This window comes from Acromyrmex echinatior, chromosome 6 (assembly GCF_024713525.1).
Source record: "Acromyrmex echinatior isolate Ae372 chromosome 6, ASM2471352v2, whole genome shotgun sequence".
In the NCBI taxonomy this organism is placed as follows: Eukaryota; Metazoa; Arthropoda; class Insecta; order Hymenoptera; family Formicidae; genus Acromyrmex; species Acromyrmex echinatior.
In genome coordinates, this window is record NC_141857.1 from 6,948,767 (window position 1) to 6,965,399 (window position 16,633).

Genomic DNA, 16,633 nt, shown 5'->3' on the forward strand with positions numbered 1-16,633 from the left:
AAGCGCAGATTCGCAGGAAATCGATGATTATTTTCCATACTTCTCGATATGCAATTCCATACTTCTCGTATATCTCGATTTTTAAAATTAAGCCTTAATTATGATTGTTCGTGTAGCAGAAAGTTACGTTAGATACACTAAATTTTTTTAGTTTATTTAAGCTTACAATAAAGAATATTTTCCTTTATTGTAAAGTGCTATAAATTAAGGAAATAGAATTTGCATATAAGTGCAAAGAATATTTATTTGAATCTTGTCGAAAATTTTTTATTTGACGACAAACATTGAGATCCTGCCGATGAAAACTTAGAATGTAGAATTTTATCAAAAGTTAATTGTTTTCTGCTTTTCCTGAATTTTCCTTTATATAAGTATTTGCTTTTAGCTCTGACTATCTATATTATAAGGGAAAAACTTATAATTTTCTTTTTTTAGAGCTTAATGGAGACTTTCTAATGTGCGTTATCCCGTTTTTTACAGCTCGTCTCCATTAACGTTGTATGATTCTAGTCGAGCATTGCCACCGCCAGCTCATCACAGCTCGGCCAGACCGTTACTGGCGAGTCACGCAGCACATCCGTTGCCTGCACATATGCAGCCTACAGCCGTTTATGGATTGGCCCCGCTTTCGCCAGCTAAACACCAATACCAACCTTCCAGTTTATGGTTTACCGAATAAATTATTACCGTCGAGTCGTGGATAAGAGTTGTGTACGAATAAATAACGAGTAATTGTACGATTTTCTGGGAACTTACGAGCCGCTCGTGCCAATCAGCGAACGTGTAATTGATATCAAATGCTACAAAGAAAGAAAAGTGTCGTGTTGATTTTCCTCGTTTTTGTGCACCTGGCCAATCAGTGAGCGGGTAGGGAAATTCCGAACCGCTGCGATTTGCGAATACGATCAATAGCACAAATACATTATCGAGCAAGCCGAAGAGAGCAAAGAGCAGAAGCTCAAGCATTAAGACAAAAATTTTGACAATCCGTCCTATATATAAGCAGCGACCACTCCCTTCCGATCGCTCTCATAAGAAGTGAGACACGAGATCACGGTCAATATAACTAGATCTCTTTGTATATGTTTGTTACGTCCTTTATGTGTCCGAAACAATTTCATCGTCTTATCGTAACAACTTCACAAGAGGAAAAAAATCGGAAGAAAAAAACTATCTTACTTTGATATGCAATTATATCGATCATTTAACTTTTTTCTCTAGGCAGAAATGTAAAAAGTAAAAATTTTTATCATTAAAATTAATGAAGAAATTTTTCACGGTTCCGCCCTAGGGAAAAATTACACGATCGGTACTCTTTTCACAAAATCTCTCATCTGGCACATTTCTTTCTTTCTTTTTTTTTTCTTAATTCCAAGAGACACATATATCTCAACGTATGCGGCATACATTAAATTTCGTAAGTTTCCAGAGATACCGAAGTTTTATTATGGGAACGGTAGAGTTTATAAGGACATTGTACAGACCAAAATTTTCTATCAAATTGTCCCAATCTGTTTAAGACCCATACGTATAGTTTCTCTATTGTACATACATATACATATATATATATATATAAATATATGGAACTAATATGTGACTTAAACAGATCGGAACGTTAATATCGATGATAGACGAGATATGCACGTAGTGGCAGTGCCGATCCACATGCGCGTGGAATTGTTATTAACGAACATATGCGATTTATAATAGTGATTTAATTTAACTGCGTAGTGAGTCTGCATTTCTTTATGATATGTCGCAAGACGTATCGCGCGCGAGTATCTTGTTTTTAATGCTCCTTAACAAAATTATTTTAGCGGAATAGGTTTTTTCCAATTGTCGTAGTAGCGTTCCTTTTGTTCTTGCTCGTGGAATTTTTCGATTACATTAAGAATATCGCTAAGGGATGTAGCACTCTGTAATCTTTTACGATATTTTATTCATAACGGGCACTCAAAACTAATGAGGTAGCCACATTATTCTTTGTAGTTTGTAACATTATTCAAATGTTATTCAAGTATACATTAACACATACACATATACACGTACATGCATACAGATACGTCCACACGTACATTATTTAGTTATATCGCATATTCCGAACTTCTTCGAGTAGGATTATTCGGGTTGTCGTAGGTGTAGGAATATTCGTCAGAAATAAGCAAGAAATTTAGAATCGAGTCACCAATTTATTAAGGTGATTGCACGACATCCGAATCGACAAAAGCTTTGACGTGCCTTTTTTGGAACAGTTTCATTATTTATTATTCTTAGATTATTACTTTATATTATCTTCACATTCATCTTATTGTTTTCATCTCTATCATGATCGTTATCATCTCCATTAGCATTCTCATTGCTAATCATCATTGTTCTTATGTCTAACATATTTTGTTTTGAATTGTGTAAATAGCATATTGCAGGCAGCATGCCTTAAGTTTGTGGTTTTAAATACGGAAATTATGTGTGACCACAATTTTGAAAGAGTCATAAATTGTATATAAGTTTAACAATCTTTCATGAATATTTCTTTTTCCATTTATGCTTTGCATTTTGACAAGAGGAAGATATATGTATTAAGTACATTGCACAAATTAGTGAAAAAAAAAAAGAAAAAGAAATGAGAAAGTGATAGTTTATCTTTTCAGAGTACAGAGTATAGTGATTTCTTCCTGAAGGCTAGAAGGGAAAGAGAAAAGGGAAAGCATTCTGTGAAAGAAATGTATGCCAAACAGCAATAAAATATCATAATGGGTTTTATGATAGAATTTCTCGCGGAAATCATAAATTCACATATTACGCATATTTCTTTTTCCGCGTATATATTATATGTATGATAATAGTAATGATAATTGGGAGGGGAGAATTCTATTTATAAATAGTTTTCACGAAACGATTTTCGCAATTATGTTTTTCTCGTTCAATCATGTTCTTCCTTGTTGCATTTTCTGAACTACAGTCAACATCTTACATCACCGATTTTCACTCTAATTTATCATTCTCAGGCGATATCATAGATATGGTATACGCACGTCGTTCTTCAGGTATCGGCGTATTATGCGCAACTGCTAATATATGTATTTCGTGATTTAATGGAATAACGCTTATAGGCATTGTTTCGCTAATTCTATTAATATAAATGTATAGAACGTTTGTAATGGTAATATTCGCGTATATGGGATTCATTGCGGTATGTTGTTTAGAGTGATTCACGTCCAAGTTTAATTAGAGATATTTTACACGTAGAGTAAGAGTGAAAGAGAGCGAAAGTGTATACGAAAGAGAGAGAAGAGAGAGAGAGAGAGAGAGAGAGAGAGAGAGAGAGAAAGAGGAAAAAATTACAGAATATATAGATATATAAAGATATACAAGTGTAGTGTAGGTGTAACGGAGTTTTAAACATGTTACCGGTATCATTGAGAAGAGAGCCCTTTACGCGATACAATAAGTAAACGACAAACGATATACAGCTGCAATTTAACTATATTTAACTTATAGAGCAGGGCCGTTACGGCTATCGGGTCCATGATAGCCTCGCAAATCTCTCGAGTGCCTTTATATCGAGAGGCATCAGACGAATTGATGTAATCTAACGATGCCGAACTTGCTTCGGTAAAAGCAACCCTAGATTTCTTTATTTCTTCTTTATAATTATCATCTTTTTCTTCGTTTCTATAGTTACGCAGTTTATTCTCCTTATCTTAAGATTGAGCAATTTGCCCTTTTCGTATACGCAATTAATACGTTTGTACACATTGTACGAGAAAACAAAAAAAATATTTAACCAATCGATGTGCCTGTTTAACGAATAATCGTATTTACACTGGGTAATTAACTGTAATGAGGAAAAAAAGAAAGGAATAAGTAGAGAGGGAAGTCCGTTCTTCTTTTTCTTCGACATAGACTGAGCACGCTATGACGTATCAGTGATCATCGCAGTCATCGTAAAACCGTTTGCTATTGGTATCCACCTCTCGGTTTCGGCATAACGGATCGGTCCGCGCCCAATTGTACATATACATACATACATACATACATACATAAATACATACATACATGCTTCCACGTATGACAGTAGAGATACTCGCGTCGAATTATAAAAAAGGAAAAAAGGAAAAAGATACTACCGTAATCGTCCTCCACGTGAGTCGTGAGAGGAAAGAACACAAGTCATATCCTTAGGTTTCATCTCTCAACGTCGGACGTGCGTACACATACATGTGCACGCATGTAAGACAAGTAGTCATACCATGCGATAGCGATAAGTTTCATCCTCATATTTCTCGTCACTCTCCTTACATAAGTTCGCGCGTATTATTCGATGATGATTTTAGTCACGTTTTTTCACGAGCAGGTCTTGACTGACAGAGATTTCGAAGGAACTAGAGGATAGTACCGAGAGGATCAGATGGACATTCGAATGATTGTAGTTATATTAACATTTTTCGCAGATGTTCACATGTAAGGAAGAAAACGCGTGATCGTGGACAGGGTGATGAACACGTAGGTGACATTTTAGGCGGGTGACATATCGACATATTTTAAGGGTACAAAATGCGCACGGACCACTTACTTAGGTCTACCTATTTTCTTGTATCAATATGTTGTCTGAGTTTCCGGAGTCGCTCGTCGGTCAATGCGTGCTCCGAGTCATGCTAATGCACTCATGGTCATTTTAATGCATATATACGTTGTAAATAAGAAGAAAACATATTCACACACACACACACACACACACACACACACACACACACACACACACACACGTACACAATGATAAACTACCTAAGTAAAAAGAAGTAGAGACGCTATAAAACGCTGTGTGGAAAGTTAAGATACCGTAACTGTATCAATGGTTCTATATAGTTGTGATATTTTATTATAACGCTGATAGTCGCAGTTAACTTTTAACGGGTTCTCTCGCATGCCCGACCATATATATATATATATATATATATATATATATATATATATATATATATATATACATATACATATACATATATACCGCGAGATATAAAGTATGTAGGAGTATCCTAATCTTAACACATTTGATTATACGCGGAAGGGAGATTATATGTTTTGCTGCAGTAAAAATAATTCATAATGACCGATAGAGCGATATAATGTTATGCGCAATTTCGTTTCTTTTTTTTTTCTAATTTCGAAATCTAAGCTATATCACCTGAACTTTCACGGATGTTTCCTTTTATTTTTTCAGCAGTTTTCGGAATTTCATTTAAAATATAAAAAAAATTTAACTTTCTGTGATTTAAAAATGTTAAACTGCTTCATGTTAGAATTAGGTGACTGATAAATTTTTTCCGTGATACGAATCAGATTTATGTATTAATTGTATAATTGGCTGATTTTCTAGAAATGAGAGCAAAATAATAAATAATTATTTATCCACTCGCGCAATCGTGCGCAATTGTAACGTTTATTCCTTTCGTTAGTATAATAACACGTATTAGAGATAGATATCTAGTTCTTTTAATTGTTTTGGAGTATGTACATGTTTTTCTTATTGCATCCGTGGTGGGGGAGTGATATATTAGTCTTAGATGTAGTGCCTAAAGTGATAAATGTGTGTGTCCGTTAATAAGATTTATTTAACATAGAATCTCCAAGTCAGTTTCGCGCCGGTAGAGAAAAAAATTTACTGTATCGTGAACGATCCCTTGAGAACTGAGGCTTGATTTATATTGAAACTCAATTAGAAATCGATAGTCTCAGTATTAATGAACTTGTCGACGAAGGGAAGGATCGGGGCGATCAGGCGGTCGGTATTTTTTTTATGTATCGGTCGCGGATTATTTATGAAATCATGCAAAAAATTGGGAAACGCTTGGGTATGCTTAGCGTGGAAAGATATTCGTGTAAATATGGAAACGCAAAGAAAAATGAAAAAAAGAATATAGGATAAGGGGGCAGGCTTACAACTTCATTGTGGAGTTAGGACTATAATATTCATCGCGTTATACGGACAGTTCATATGAAAAAATTATATTATCACTGTAAACAAAGTAACACAGACTCTCACGAGAGATAGATATGTAGCTCTATATATATATATCTATATATATATATAAAGTATAGGAAAGAATAACATATTTTTGGAGTTAATAGAGGATTGATATTGTATTGTGCTCCGTAAGTTATTGAACGTTTTTTAGGTTTTTGGTCTCTATTTGATGGATTGCTCATCGTAATCGGACCGCATTTACAAGTATAGACAATTGTTAATTAAACTACAAATGCGCCGATAAATCGAATTGAATTTCGCATTTTATTAAACGTCACATTTTACCTTATAAGTTATTCGATTCTATTTGAATGTATTTGTATGTATTTTGAAACGGTTCTACTAATGTTTTGAAATTTTGAATTTGTTTGAAAATATATGTAAATCTAGTACTACAATTATGTTTATTTATAAGTAACATCCAAAGTAAAGAAAAAAACGTTCGTAAAATTTAGTATTTACATTTGAAAGTTGAAATAACTTAAAATTTGATCTAACTTGGAATGACATTATTCAAGTTGAATCATACCAAAGAATTCTAAAAGTTGTCGTTACTATGATAGATGAAGTCCGATTAAAGAAGCAAGAATAAATAGTCTGTCGCGCGGGTAATTATAATGTAGGAAGCGACGAAATTCACTATCTGACTGTTCTTCGATGTTCTTAATGTTCACTATTATACTATGGTAATATAACGGCAAATAATAATCAACGGTGGGATTTGTATTATATACGTTTATCGAATTATGCATAATGTTGTATTATAAAAATTAGTCATAGGTGAAAAGAGAGAGAAAGAGAAAAAGAGAATACCCTTGTATGTATAGACACATTGTTTAGATTCTCTGTCCGTCTACGAGTTTCATCTTTGCGTGGCTAATGTAGGCAACTCTCGATTAGGCGTGTTTTTTAGTATGGAAAATACTTCTCTCCACGAGTCGGTAGCGAATTTGATGTTTTACAAATTGAACGTTTTAGACTCTTTCTTCCTCGTAATGTAGAAGACGATCCGGTCCCCAAGCTCTTAGTTGCCGGATCGTCCGTGCATTGGACCAGATAGAGATTGATCTTTACACTCATATTTGTAGAATCAAAAATAGGTGCGTGCGTAATTAGGGGACTCTTTTTTTTTTATAAACGCAGGTCATTTTTCGCTCTTCATGGAGTCTCTCGACATTTTTGGTACGTACACACGTTGAGGGACCGAAAGCGTCGCCTCTTCTAATATCCAGTAGCGTGCAAAACTTGTATTTTAGCTACATCTCGTGTGAAATAAACAGTATTCGTTTCTTTACTACTTATTGTATTTAGGCACGATTCTCTTAGCCATTCAAATTAAGGATAAAGCCGAAACAAATTAGAAGAGGCGCAGAAGTATATGAATGTCCGTCTCATTTCGACCTCTATATACGATTGTAAGCCGAACTTGCTGCTCTTTATCGATAAAGCATATGTCTACGCTACGTACTTGTACCGTGTGTAAAATGTACGTCTCTTTCGTGTATTTTAATAGTACTATGATGATAGTAGTAACGCGCAAGCTGCATAATTATTGGATGCGTCGTTTTGAGTATTGTTTATTTCGAAATTATGAATCGTATAGATTATCGTGAATTCCTTTAGTTTAAGCATCGATCAATTAAATATTCAATACATTATACTCAATAATCTCCAACATGTTAATCCAAATTTCTTGTGTTTACACAACTTATCATCTAAATTTATTTGCTAGAGTTAATTTGATAGGACATTACAATTTTCGATGGATAGACTGATTGTAAACAATTCAGGCCCGTATTTATATCGCTTATTTAATGCTAAATGTTTTGATTTTGACTTTTAAGTTTTATCTATTTACAAGGAAGATCTTGAATAGCTGAGTCTCATGTGTATGCGATATTTAGTATTAAAACGCGATTCACGAATGCGAGCCCCCAATTATCAGAAATAGTGTCGAATACAATTCTCTACGATCGCGCGTGTATATTCACTCTGTCAATCTTCTTTTAGGGAAGAATTTTTGTAGCGTTGCCTTACTAATGAATTATTATCGATATATATGATAATTGTTATACGCGACATTCATACACACATACACACAAGCACGTTGCCGAATAAATAAATTGTTAAAGTAATCGATTAATATACTGTCTGCCAAATCTCTTTCTCTTACACGAACGAACGAACATCACACAAATACATCACGAAAGATCCACGTTGTGAGTAGATTTAGAAGCGTGCGAATTTGTATTTGGAAACTCGTGCAAATTATCATTTGCTTGTGTTTTGTTGAGATTGATCAGTCGGGAAATATTATCATCGTTTTTAGCTCTTCCAGCGACGTGGCTCTTTCTTTGGACCACATATACACGCATACGCCAAGAATATAGTAACCCCAATTGATCGTCCGAAGTGGCGAGTAAAGTGAAGTTTCTAAACTACGATTACTAAGTGTATAGAGCGTTTTTGAGCTTTCGAGGCTTTCTAAGCCTCTCAAGGTATTGTAATTTGACCCAGAACCATCTCCACTTGCGTATGTGGTGGCCCCTTCCTTACGGGCCCGTTCATTAACACACAGCAGCACACAAGTCGTAGTGTCATGAACGGTGTCACGTCTAAGCACGGATATCTGACGAGCAATTTAAACATTTTCGACCGAGGTTTTTTACATAAAATATTGTAATAATATAAATGAGATGAATGTTTGCTTATCATGATTGTCATTTTCAAATTTAGCGAAACAAAATTATGTTACTGCGGACCCGCTCTGTAATCTATTTACAATTAGCTGTTAGTTAATAACTTGAACAATCAACTCTTTCCAAATAACACATACGATTATTATGATAAGATTAAGATGACATCATTTTGACTAACACTTGATAAAAATCGTCCAATCTCTTATTATTTGGATTTGTTCATTGTATCAAGTATGATAAATTGAAATCGCGAGATATTTCTCCGTAAAAAGTTGTTCTATTCTGATCTATTATTAAAAATAGTGTATATTCTATATTTTCAATTATTAATCTATGCAAAAATTTGGCATCCTGAAATTTAGCATGTTTACATCTTTGGCAATGTGTTTTCATAATTATTTATGCGAGAGAGAGAGAGAAGGAGAGAGAGAGAGAGTTGCTCTCCAATTATGAAAATAATTGGCATGGATACGCGCAAATTAAAGCATAGAGTAGTGTCTTTAGCAGGAACATAGTTACTATTATAAAGTAAAGAGGAATTTTCTAATTAAGAGCTTTAGAATAGATTTAGATAGAGCGTGCCTTGCGTTATCGCGACATCGACATTGCTGAATGTCACTTCTTCGGAGTCACGTTCGTGCTAATCCGTACTTGGGCACTCGACAGGTGTGCATCGTGTGCGATTAAAAAAAGCACATGTATAATTACATGTATTTATATATATATATACATACATGTATGTACAATATACATATATATAATTATATATATGCATACATCTACATAGATAATAAATACATGTGTATGCATACGCATATATATTATAAATATTACATCCACTACTTATAAATATTATACATATTATATAACGAAGCTTGTGTACGTGCGACGGATTATTACGGAGGTCGACCAGAGTACAAAGCGTAGATTTAGTTTGACCTCGGAAATACTCTGCGCACGAAGTCAAATTGATGTCACGAATCGATAAGTTGATCATCGATTCATTAACAGAGACCTATTTAATATTGTAGAGAAAGAACCATCACATTGTTAATATTGCCGCATCGACTGAGAATGAATTGTCGTCTTATTCATTGACAATAAGCAAAAGTTACGACGGATATTTATCAAGACGAATGAAACTTCTCTGGTAAAAATTCAAGTTTGGATACTCCTGTTAATGACTAACGTAGCATTTATATCTACATCCGACGTTACTATATCAGGAAGAAAAATTTCTTGTAAAGAGGAAATTCCGGCTCTTGATCGATGCGGCACAATATTTATATTGGCGAAATAATGTAATATCGCGGCGAACGTATAATGTATAAGCTATCAAAAATTCTAATCTCGTCATGATGCAACTCGTGACCGTCGAGAAATGGCGATTGTATTGCAAAGGATATAAAAGAGGGAGAAAAAAAGAAATCGTTCCATGGATCTTAAGATATTTCTTGGCCGTCACGAGTTTCTCGATCTTCCGATAATAGGGATTTTAACAATCGGTGACGATTTACTTAATGACTATAGAGAGCGTTTCTGGATTTTTTAAGTCGCGCATCGACATTAAGGTGCATATATCCTTGGGGCGCGAGAGGTCTATTTGATATTTATATTTTAATACACACACATACACACGCACACGAACCGATTATATTTAGTGTATTGTAATTATCAAATATATTGATTAATTACTCCGGCCGTTCGCCCGCTCGTTGCGTGATTCCAACGTTCTTACAGAAATTTAGAGGCTTACTTTGTAATTCTTAACGACTGTAACTGCAGCATTAAGAGTTGTTAAAAGTTACAGAATAAGCCCTTAATACTGAAAGGTAATGATTAATTACTTATTTTAAGCATCAATTTTTGGGAAAGCCATAAGTGGCGATAAAACAGTGTTATATTTTAAGTACAGTTGTTACCTTTCGAATAGGATTATGGAGATTGGCGGCTTTTCTGCCACTATCTTACTACAAAGATTAACAATCATGGCAGAGCTCAGCCATTATCAAAATTTATACTGTTCCAGTCCTTTTAAAAAAAGGACATCAGATTTAGCCTTTCTGCCGGAAATCTTGTCTTTGAGGCAAGAAATATAATGAAATAGTGAATTATAATAAACTCAAGGAAAAACTGTAAAAAAAACTGTAAGACTCCCATTCTTTAAAGATAAAAAGCGTTGAAAAACAGTGCTTTAAAAACTCAAAATAAGTAATTCATCCTTACTTTTCAATATTAAATTGGCCAGTATTAAATTGGATTTCTGTAAGGGCGAAAAAGTATTCGATCGGTTGGGGTCGATCGAGACATGATGAAGAGGACGTACGATGATAAAGAACGAGATGGCGAGCGATCAATCGGTGCAAAACCATGGTTTTCTGTATATTACTGTAGTATAATAATCAAACACTAAAGACTAATGCTTAAGGTGATCGATGAGGCTCCGTTGTAATTCGGAGTCGCGTAACTGTATTCGAATTATATGCAACACGTAAACGATACGTGAGAGAGAGAGAGAGAGAGAGAGAGAGAGAGAGAGAGAGAGAGAGAGAGAGAGAATGAAGGAGAGAATGAGTGCAGAGCAGAAAGGTGAGAAGAAAAATAAAAAAATACATTTGACTAATTAACAATGATCGGGTACACGCAGCGGTAACAGACGTCATTGTGTCTTAGTTCGTAAATAAATGCGGATGCCCGCGGGCAATCTGTGAACTGAGTTGTGTAGTGTTAAGCGTACTCTCTTATTATTTTTTTTTTTTTAATTAAACTTGAAAAGTCTCCTCGATTGCGTATTCAAAAGCTCCCGTTTCCATTGATAATATTCAGCTTGCGCCTACGAAATATCCTATAATCGCTGAATTTTCGTTATTTTTCTACGTCCTACGAGAGATTTCCAAATTTTTGACAATGTTTCTTTCGCGTTTAATCGCACATTTGATTATTCCTGTTCCTGTTGATAAGATTCAAGTCGAACAAGCAAAATATATATTCTGTATTTCTTTTAAATTACTTCTCTATCATCCTCTGTTTTTTTTTCCTACATTTTTTGAGTTTCTGCGTTCGCGATATGGAAACACTTTCCTCGGCAAGTGACAAAGTATCGTTTTCTCACGGATGATTTTCTTAACGTCGATTTTGCTCATTTTTAAACAAGGAGAATCGGACGGAGTAAGTCAGGATTCGAGCTTAGCATAAAACAGTAAAAGTCTTGATTTTTTGCTGCAACGTAAACGTCAATTATCTTGATATATTCGCAACATTAAGAACTTAAAATAGCAGTTACTAAATATGCCTAAGTCAGTTTGTCGCGCCTGAAAAGTCGACCGCTCGCATATTTTTTCCGGATGCTGTCGGATAGCATGGCGACATGCAACGATTTCCAAAATGAAAAGTTTTCGAGAGGAGGAGATAGGAGGGTGGCAAAAAAAAAAGTAACTCTTTAACTCTTACGTACCTGTTCTATGTAATATACGTCTAAGTCCGCAATCAAAGTAAATCATTTCACCGAAAGAAAGTGATCAAAATGAGACGTCGATCAAAAGAAACCTCGCGTTTGTAATATACATAGACGGAGAGTCTACTTAGATGTGAAACTCGAATCGTCCCTTTTTATATGACACTGCATCGAATCTAGTAGCCGCAGATTAATACGTGATTAGAGAATCCGATACTTTGTGTGTATTTCAACGTTTGTACTTCGCTTCGTTCCGTACTTCTCTGTGCTGACGTTAAATATCGATATCTTGATACTTTAGATCGACCAATGTGATTCTGTGGCTTAGCACCCCCAAATCCTCGCTCGTGTCCGTATCGAGATTCCAAGGGAATGCTTGACAATTAGATTCGTGCTAGTTTCAAGACGGCACGATTTTTCTACAATGATATACCTTTCTCCTGCCCTATTTTCAAGTTATAGAATGATATTAATTGTGAAATTCGATAAAGTCGTAGGGCATTTACTAAAAACTTACGCGATAAACGTGCGAGTGCGAGAGCCGATCTGTAGGACATTAGAAATTAAGCTTGTAAGATACATTCTTTGTAAGCTCCATAGTTTTTCATCGTTAGGATGTAAGGATTTCTACTCTACATTAACGTGTTGGCAAACACAGATATCGAGACATAGTAGATCTACGAAAAATACGAAATCTATTTAACAATGTATATCCACTTTTCTCCTTATATCCGGTTAAATCCTGTATTAGATTATACGGACAAAGATTGTCGTCTGTAACGCTTCCCACGTCTCCCAAATCAAAAATTTATTCAACGAAGTCAATTTCTAACAGTTGTTATTACTCACGATTGTGTTGCTTTCCTGAAGCAATTTGCTTGTAATTAATTAAAATTGGATTCCCCAAAATGCAGAGGATATCTAGATCTTCGATTAAGGAAAACAGCTTTTTTATTTTTAATGTTTCCTCATCTATCATATTTTTATCAATTTTGCATTTTTTTTATTATAGACAGTCCACAATATCAAATCCCATATGCGTAAAACTAGCATAAACAAATCGAATGTTACAACGCGTAGCCAGTAGCAGCCAAGAAGCAATAGCAGAAAGTTCAGAACGCTTTGAGAATTTTGTAAAATCTATAGATGTTTTTCCGAGCCTTGGGCCATGCGTGTAGTCAAATTCACACGCAGTTAAAATGTAAATTTCGCATAATTGTTTCTACCGATTTCATTATTTGCCATTCAAACTTATCCTGGTGAAAATTTTTCTTAGATCACGTAATATTTCAAAATTTCTATACAAATTTCTAGAGAATTTTTCTAATTTTATAACTTTTGAAAAAATTTCTCTATTTTTATTATGAATTTATTAAACACTTGTGAACACTTTTCAAAAATATTGAAAAAGTGTATCTTTTCTTTATTATATAATTCCAAAAATATTCTAAGATTTCTCATTTTATAATTTCTAAAGAAAAATTTATAAAATTTAAAGCAGTTTAAGACATTCTTTTAATCTTTGTAAAAAAATTTGTTTAAATATAAAATACGAGAATTTTTTTCGTGAAAATAATTAAATGTTTTTCGGAAATGGTATACAAGAACCAGGAATAAATTACCGATTAATTTGTACAGTTTTCGTTAAATTGCATTTTATATTATAAATTTAATACATGACTGCGTGTCAATTGAGATTCTACGCAGCACAGTGCGTCGTCTAATTTTCATTAATGAAGTGTCCATGAAGTTTCGTAGTTCGTATCTCGAGTTCAATATTACATAAATCAGAGCACGTAATTATATTAATTAAGCATGCGACTGAATAATCAATCTGAAATTATTGTAATAGAAAAAGGAGATTTGTAGAATTTATATACATATATATGTGTGTGTGTGTGTATATGTATATGTATATATATATATATATATATACCCATAAATTTGCTAGTAAGAACTTGCTGGTTTTACGTGACGTCGATTCGCTGTATATTTGTGGATTGTACACGTACAGCGGGACGATATTGTATAAAACAAGCACATTGTCTGCAAGCAAATATTATATATACCTATATTGTAACAATTGATTAAAAATCAGGGTATGTCTTAATATGTGTATGTGTAATACGTTGATTCATATACGACACACTCCGCGATCATTAGATCGTCGGGACGGCGAACGAAATAATTACCGTGTACTATAATAACAACGTCCGGCGGGGCGTGACATTATATTGTAAATAAACGACAGCGTTATTTCGCTGATGCATTTCGAGCATGTGCTACTGTAAATGTATTATTGGGGATCATAAAAAAGGGAGTGCGAAAAAGGAAAGCGGCATCGCGTATACACCGTCGATGGTGTTTTGATTTTGAACAAAAGAAGAAAAAAGTGAAACGGCAATTCGGCAATGGTATTAGACCGCCGCGCCGTAAATTTTTTAATTATTATCGTTCCTGCCTGTTCACAATCTGTGACTTCAATATCTCGTAAACACGTCGGACCAATGTCGTTGTGAGCACTAGCTGTAAACTGTAACAGCCTTCATCGTTGAGTATCCCCATTATTATCACGTAGCGAAAAGAAAAAAGGGGAAAAAATCGAAGAAAGACATCGTCGCGCGCTTCGATATAAGAAATCTGTTCTTTCTAAGAAGCTTCTTACACAATTCATTTTCTCTTTTTTTTTCAATATGAAAAAAAAAGAGGAAAGATGAACCATGCAAGAAGAGTTAAAAAGAGCAGATCTAAAAAAATGTGTTTGATCTTTTCCTGTCAAGTTGCAAAATTCAATTTTTTGTTCATACAAGAATTATTGTTCATATCTCACGCAGCACACTTTATTCGAGAAATGTCCTGGAAACTTTCTTATGACGGTCAAAGGATATAAGAACGTCTTTAACACAACCTTTAGAGATCTATGCTATATATAGATATTTATGTAAGATAAATGTCTCTTGTTTTAAATCACATAACGTTAATTGTAATATACATGTTCTACGTGATATATGCAATATATGCGTGTTTAGAGAAAGCAGATTTATGGAAATTTCTAACAATGTAGATTAATTTTAATCTCAGTTTAACTTACTTTTTATCTTCTTGTAGTTCTAAGAATTAGAAAAAAATAAAGAGTAAATTAAACCGAGGTCAAAGTTAATTTATATTGATAGAAATGGGCTACATGCAAAATTATAATAATTGATCTTGACGCGAATAACGGCTGATGTCTTTTTTAATAACGTGCCCATTATTACAATGTATGAATCACTTTATGGAAAAAAATAGAAATTTATTACAGCTGAGAAAGTTTGTACAGTTGAAAATGGGCTCGTGCGATAGATGCTCGGCTCCGTGTATAAATTTTAGGCTCTTACCCGTGAAATTCTTTTTTATACGTATGATGCTCACATCGACAAGGCTTGCAGGCGAATCTCACCGAGATGATCCCTGGTCTCAACACGATGATATATTCTGGAGAACATAATTTTCAAAGAATTAGTTCTCAAACTATGTTGAGCTCTCTCTTTGCGGAGTGTCAGTTTGTGGCGTATTATTATCGATGAAGGAAGAAATTTTCTCAGCTGCAGCTTCTGTTTAAGGTTTGTAATTTCTTTTCAGTAGCTCGAGGCTCGGAGTCGTTACTTCAAGCAGCGCGTGTACATTAAGGTGACCAACTCCTTAAGGCAGAGGGACATTTAAAACAATTTAATATCAATTGTCATAATTTTAATAAACATTTTTAAAATAATTGTTAATGAAACACATAAACATGTAATATATTATTATATTTGTAAATAATTAACAACACTTGGTGTATAATCACATGAGATCACAACAAAAATTACGTCAAGTGTTACGAGATCATATTTTCTTTTTTAAAATTGTACTTTTCTGCTGAATGTATTTTATGAATAATATATCTAGGTTTTTCGCACGATAAAAAATCATAAAATTCTTCATATTAGTTAAAAATTATATTTCACATTTAAAAGAGGAACATTTTATAATCATGTCTTTAATTTAGGATAAAATTGGAGACGTGTTGTAAAGTGGGATGAAGAATGAAAATTTGAGACTGTCCTTCCTAATTTAGGAGATTGGTCACTAAGATGTACATTCATTCGCAATAGTGAGTGAATTACTATTGTCACGATATATGTATTAAATACACTGACGATAATAACATTAATGATAACAACTACAAAATGAATGTTGCCTTTTGTCACATTGGTAAACGAGCAAGATACTAATAAATTATGTGCGATTAATAATGTAATAATCTATTGTATTATAAGTACTAATACCGCGCGATCACACATTATGTACAACGTCGTGGAGATTATTTCGTATGATTGTAAATGATATGTGTGTTGCGTTGATGTAACGCGTCCCTATATTGCAGTAGGGCTGTGAAATAAATCAACCAGACACTTCTCGCTAGTTTTGTCACTT

General features: G+C 34.1%; 1 protein-coding gene across 13 annotated transcripts in view; it reads left to right on the forward strand.

Annotated features, from left to right (window-relative positions):
• Hipk (Homeodomain interacting protein kinase) overlaps positions 1-16,614 on the forward strand; it is a 47,017-nt gene extending 30,403 nt beyond the window's left edge. For 10 of the 13 annotated variants that reach the window (XM_011069357.2, XM_087406930.1, XM_011069360.2 and 7 more), the window contains one exon: positions 481-16,614. In XM_011069357.2, coding sequence (XP_011067659.1) covers positions 481-679 — 199 coding nt within the window. In that variant the 3' untranslated portion in view covers positions 680-16,614. The remainder of the gene's footprint in view (positions 1-480) is intronic. The other 3 variants (XM_011069363.2, XM_087406932.1, XM_087406933.1) reach the window with 3 other exon arrangements.
• The last annotated feature ends 19 nt before the right edge of the window (positions 16,615-16,633 follow it).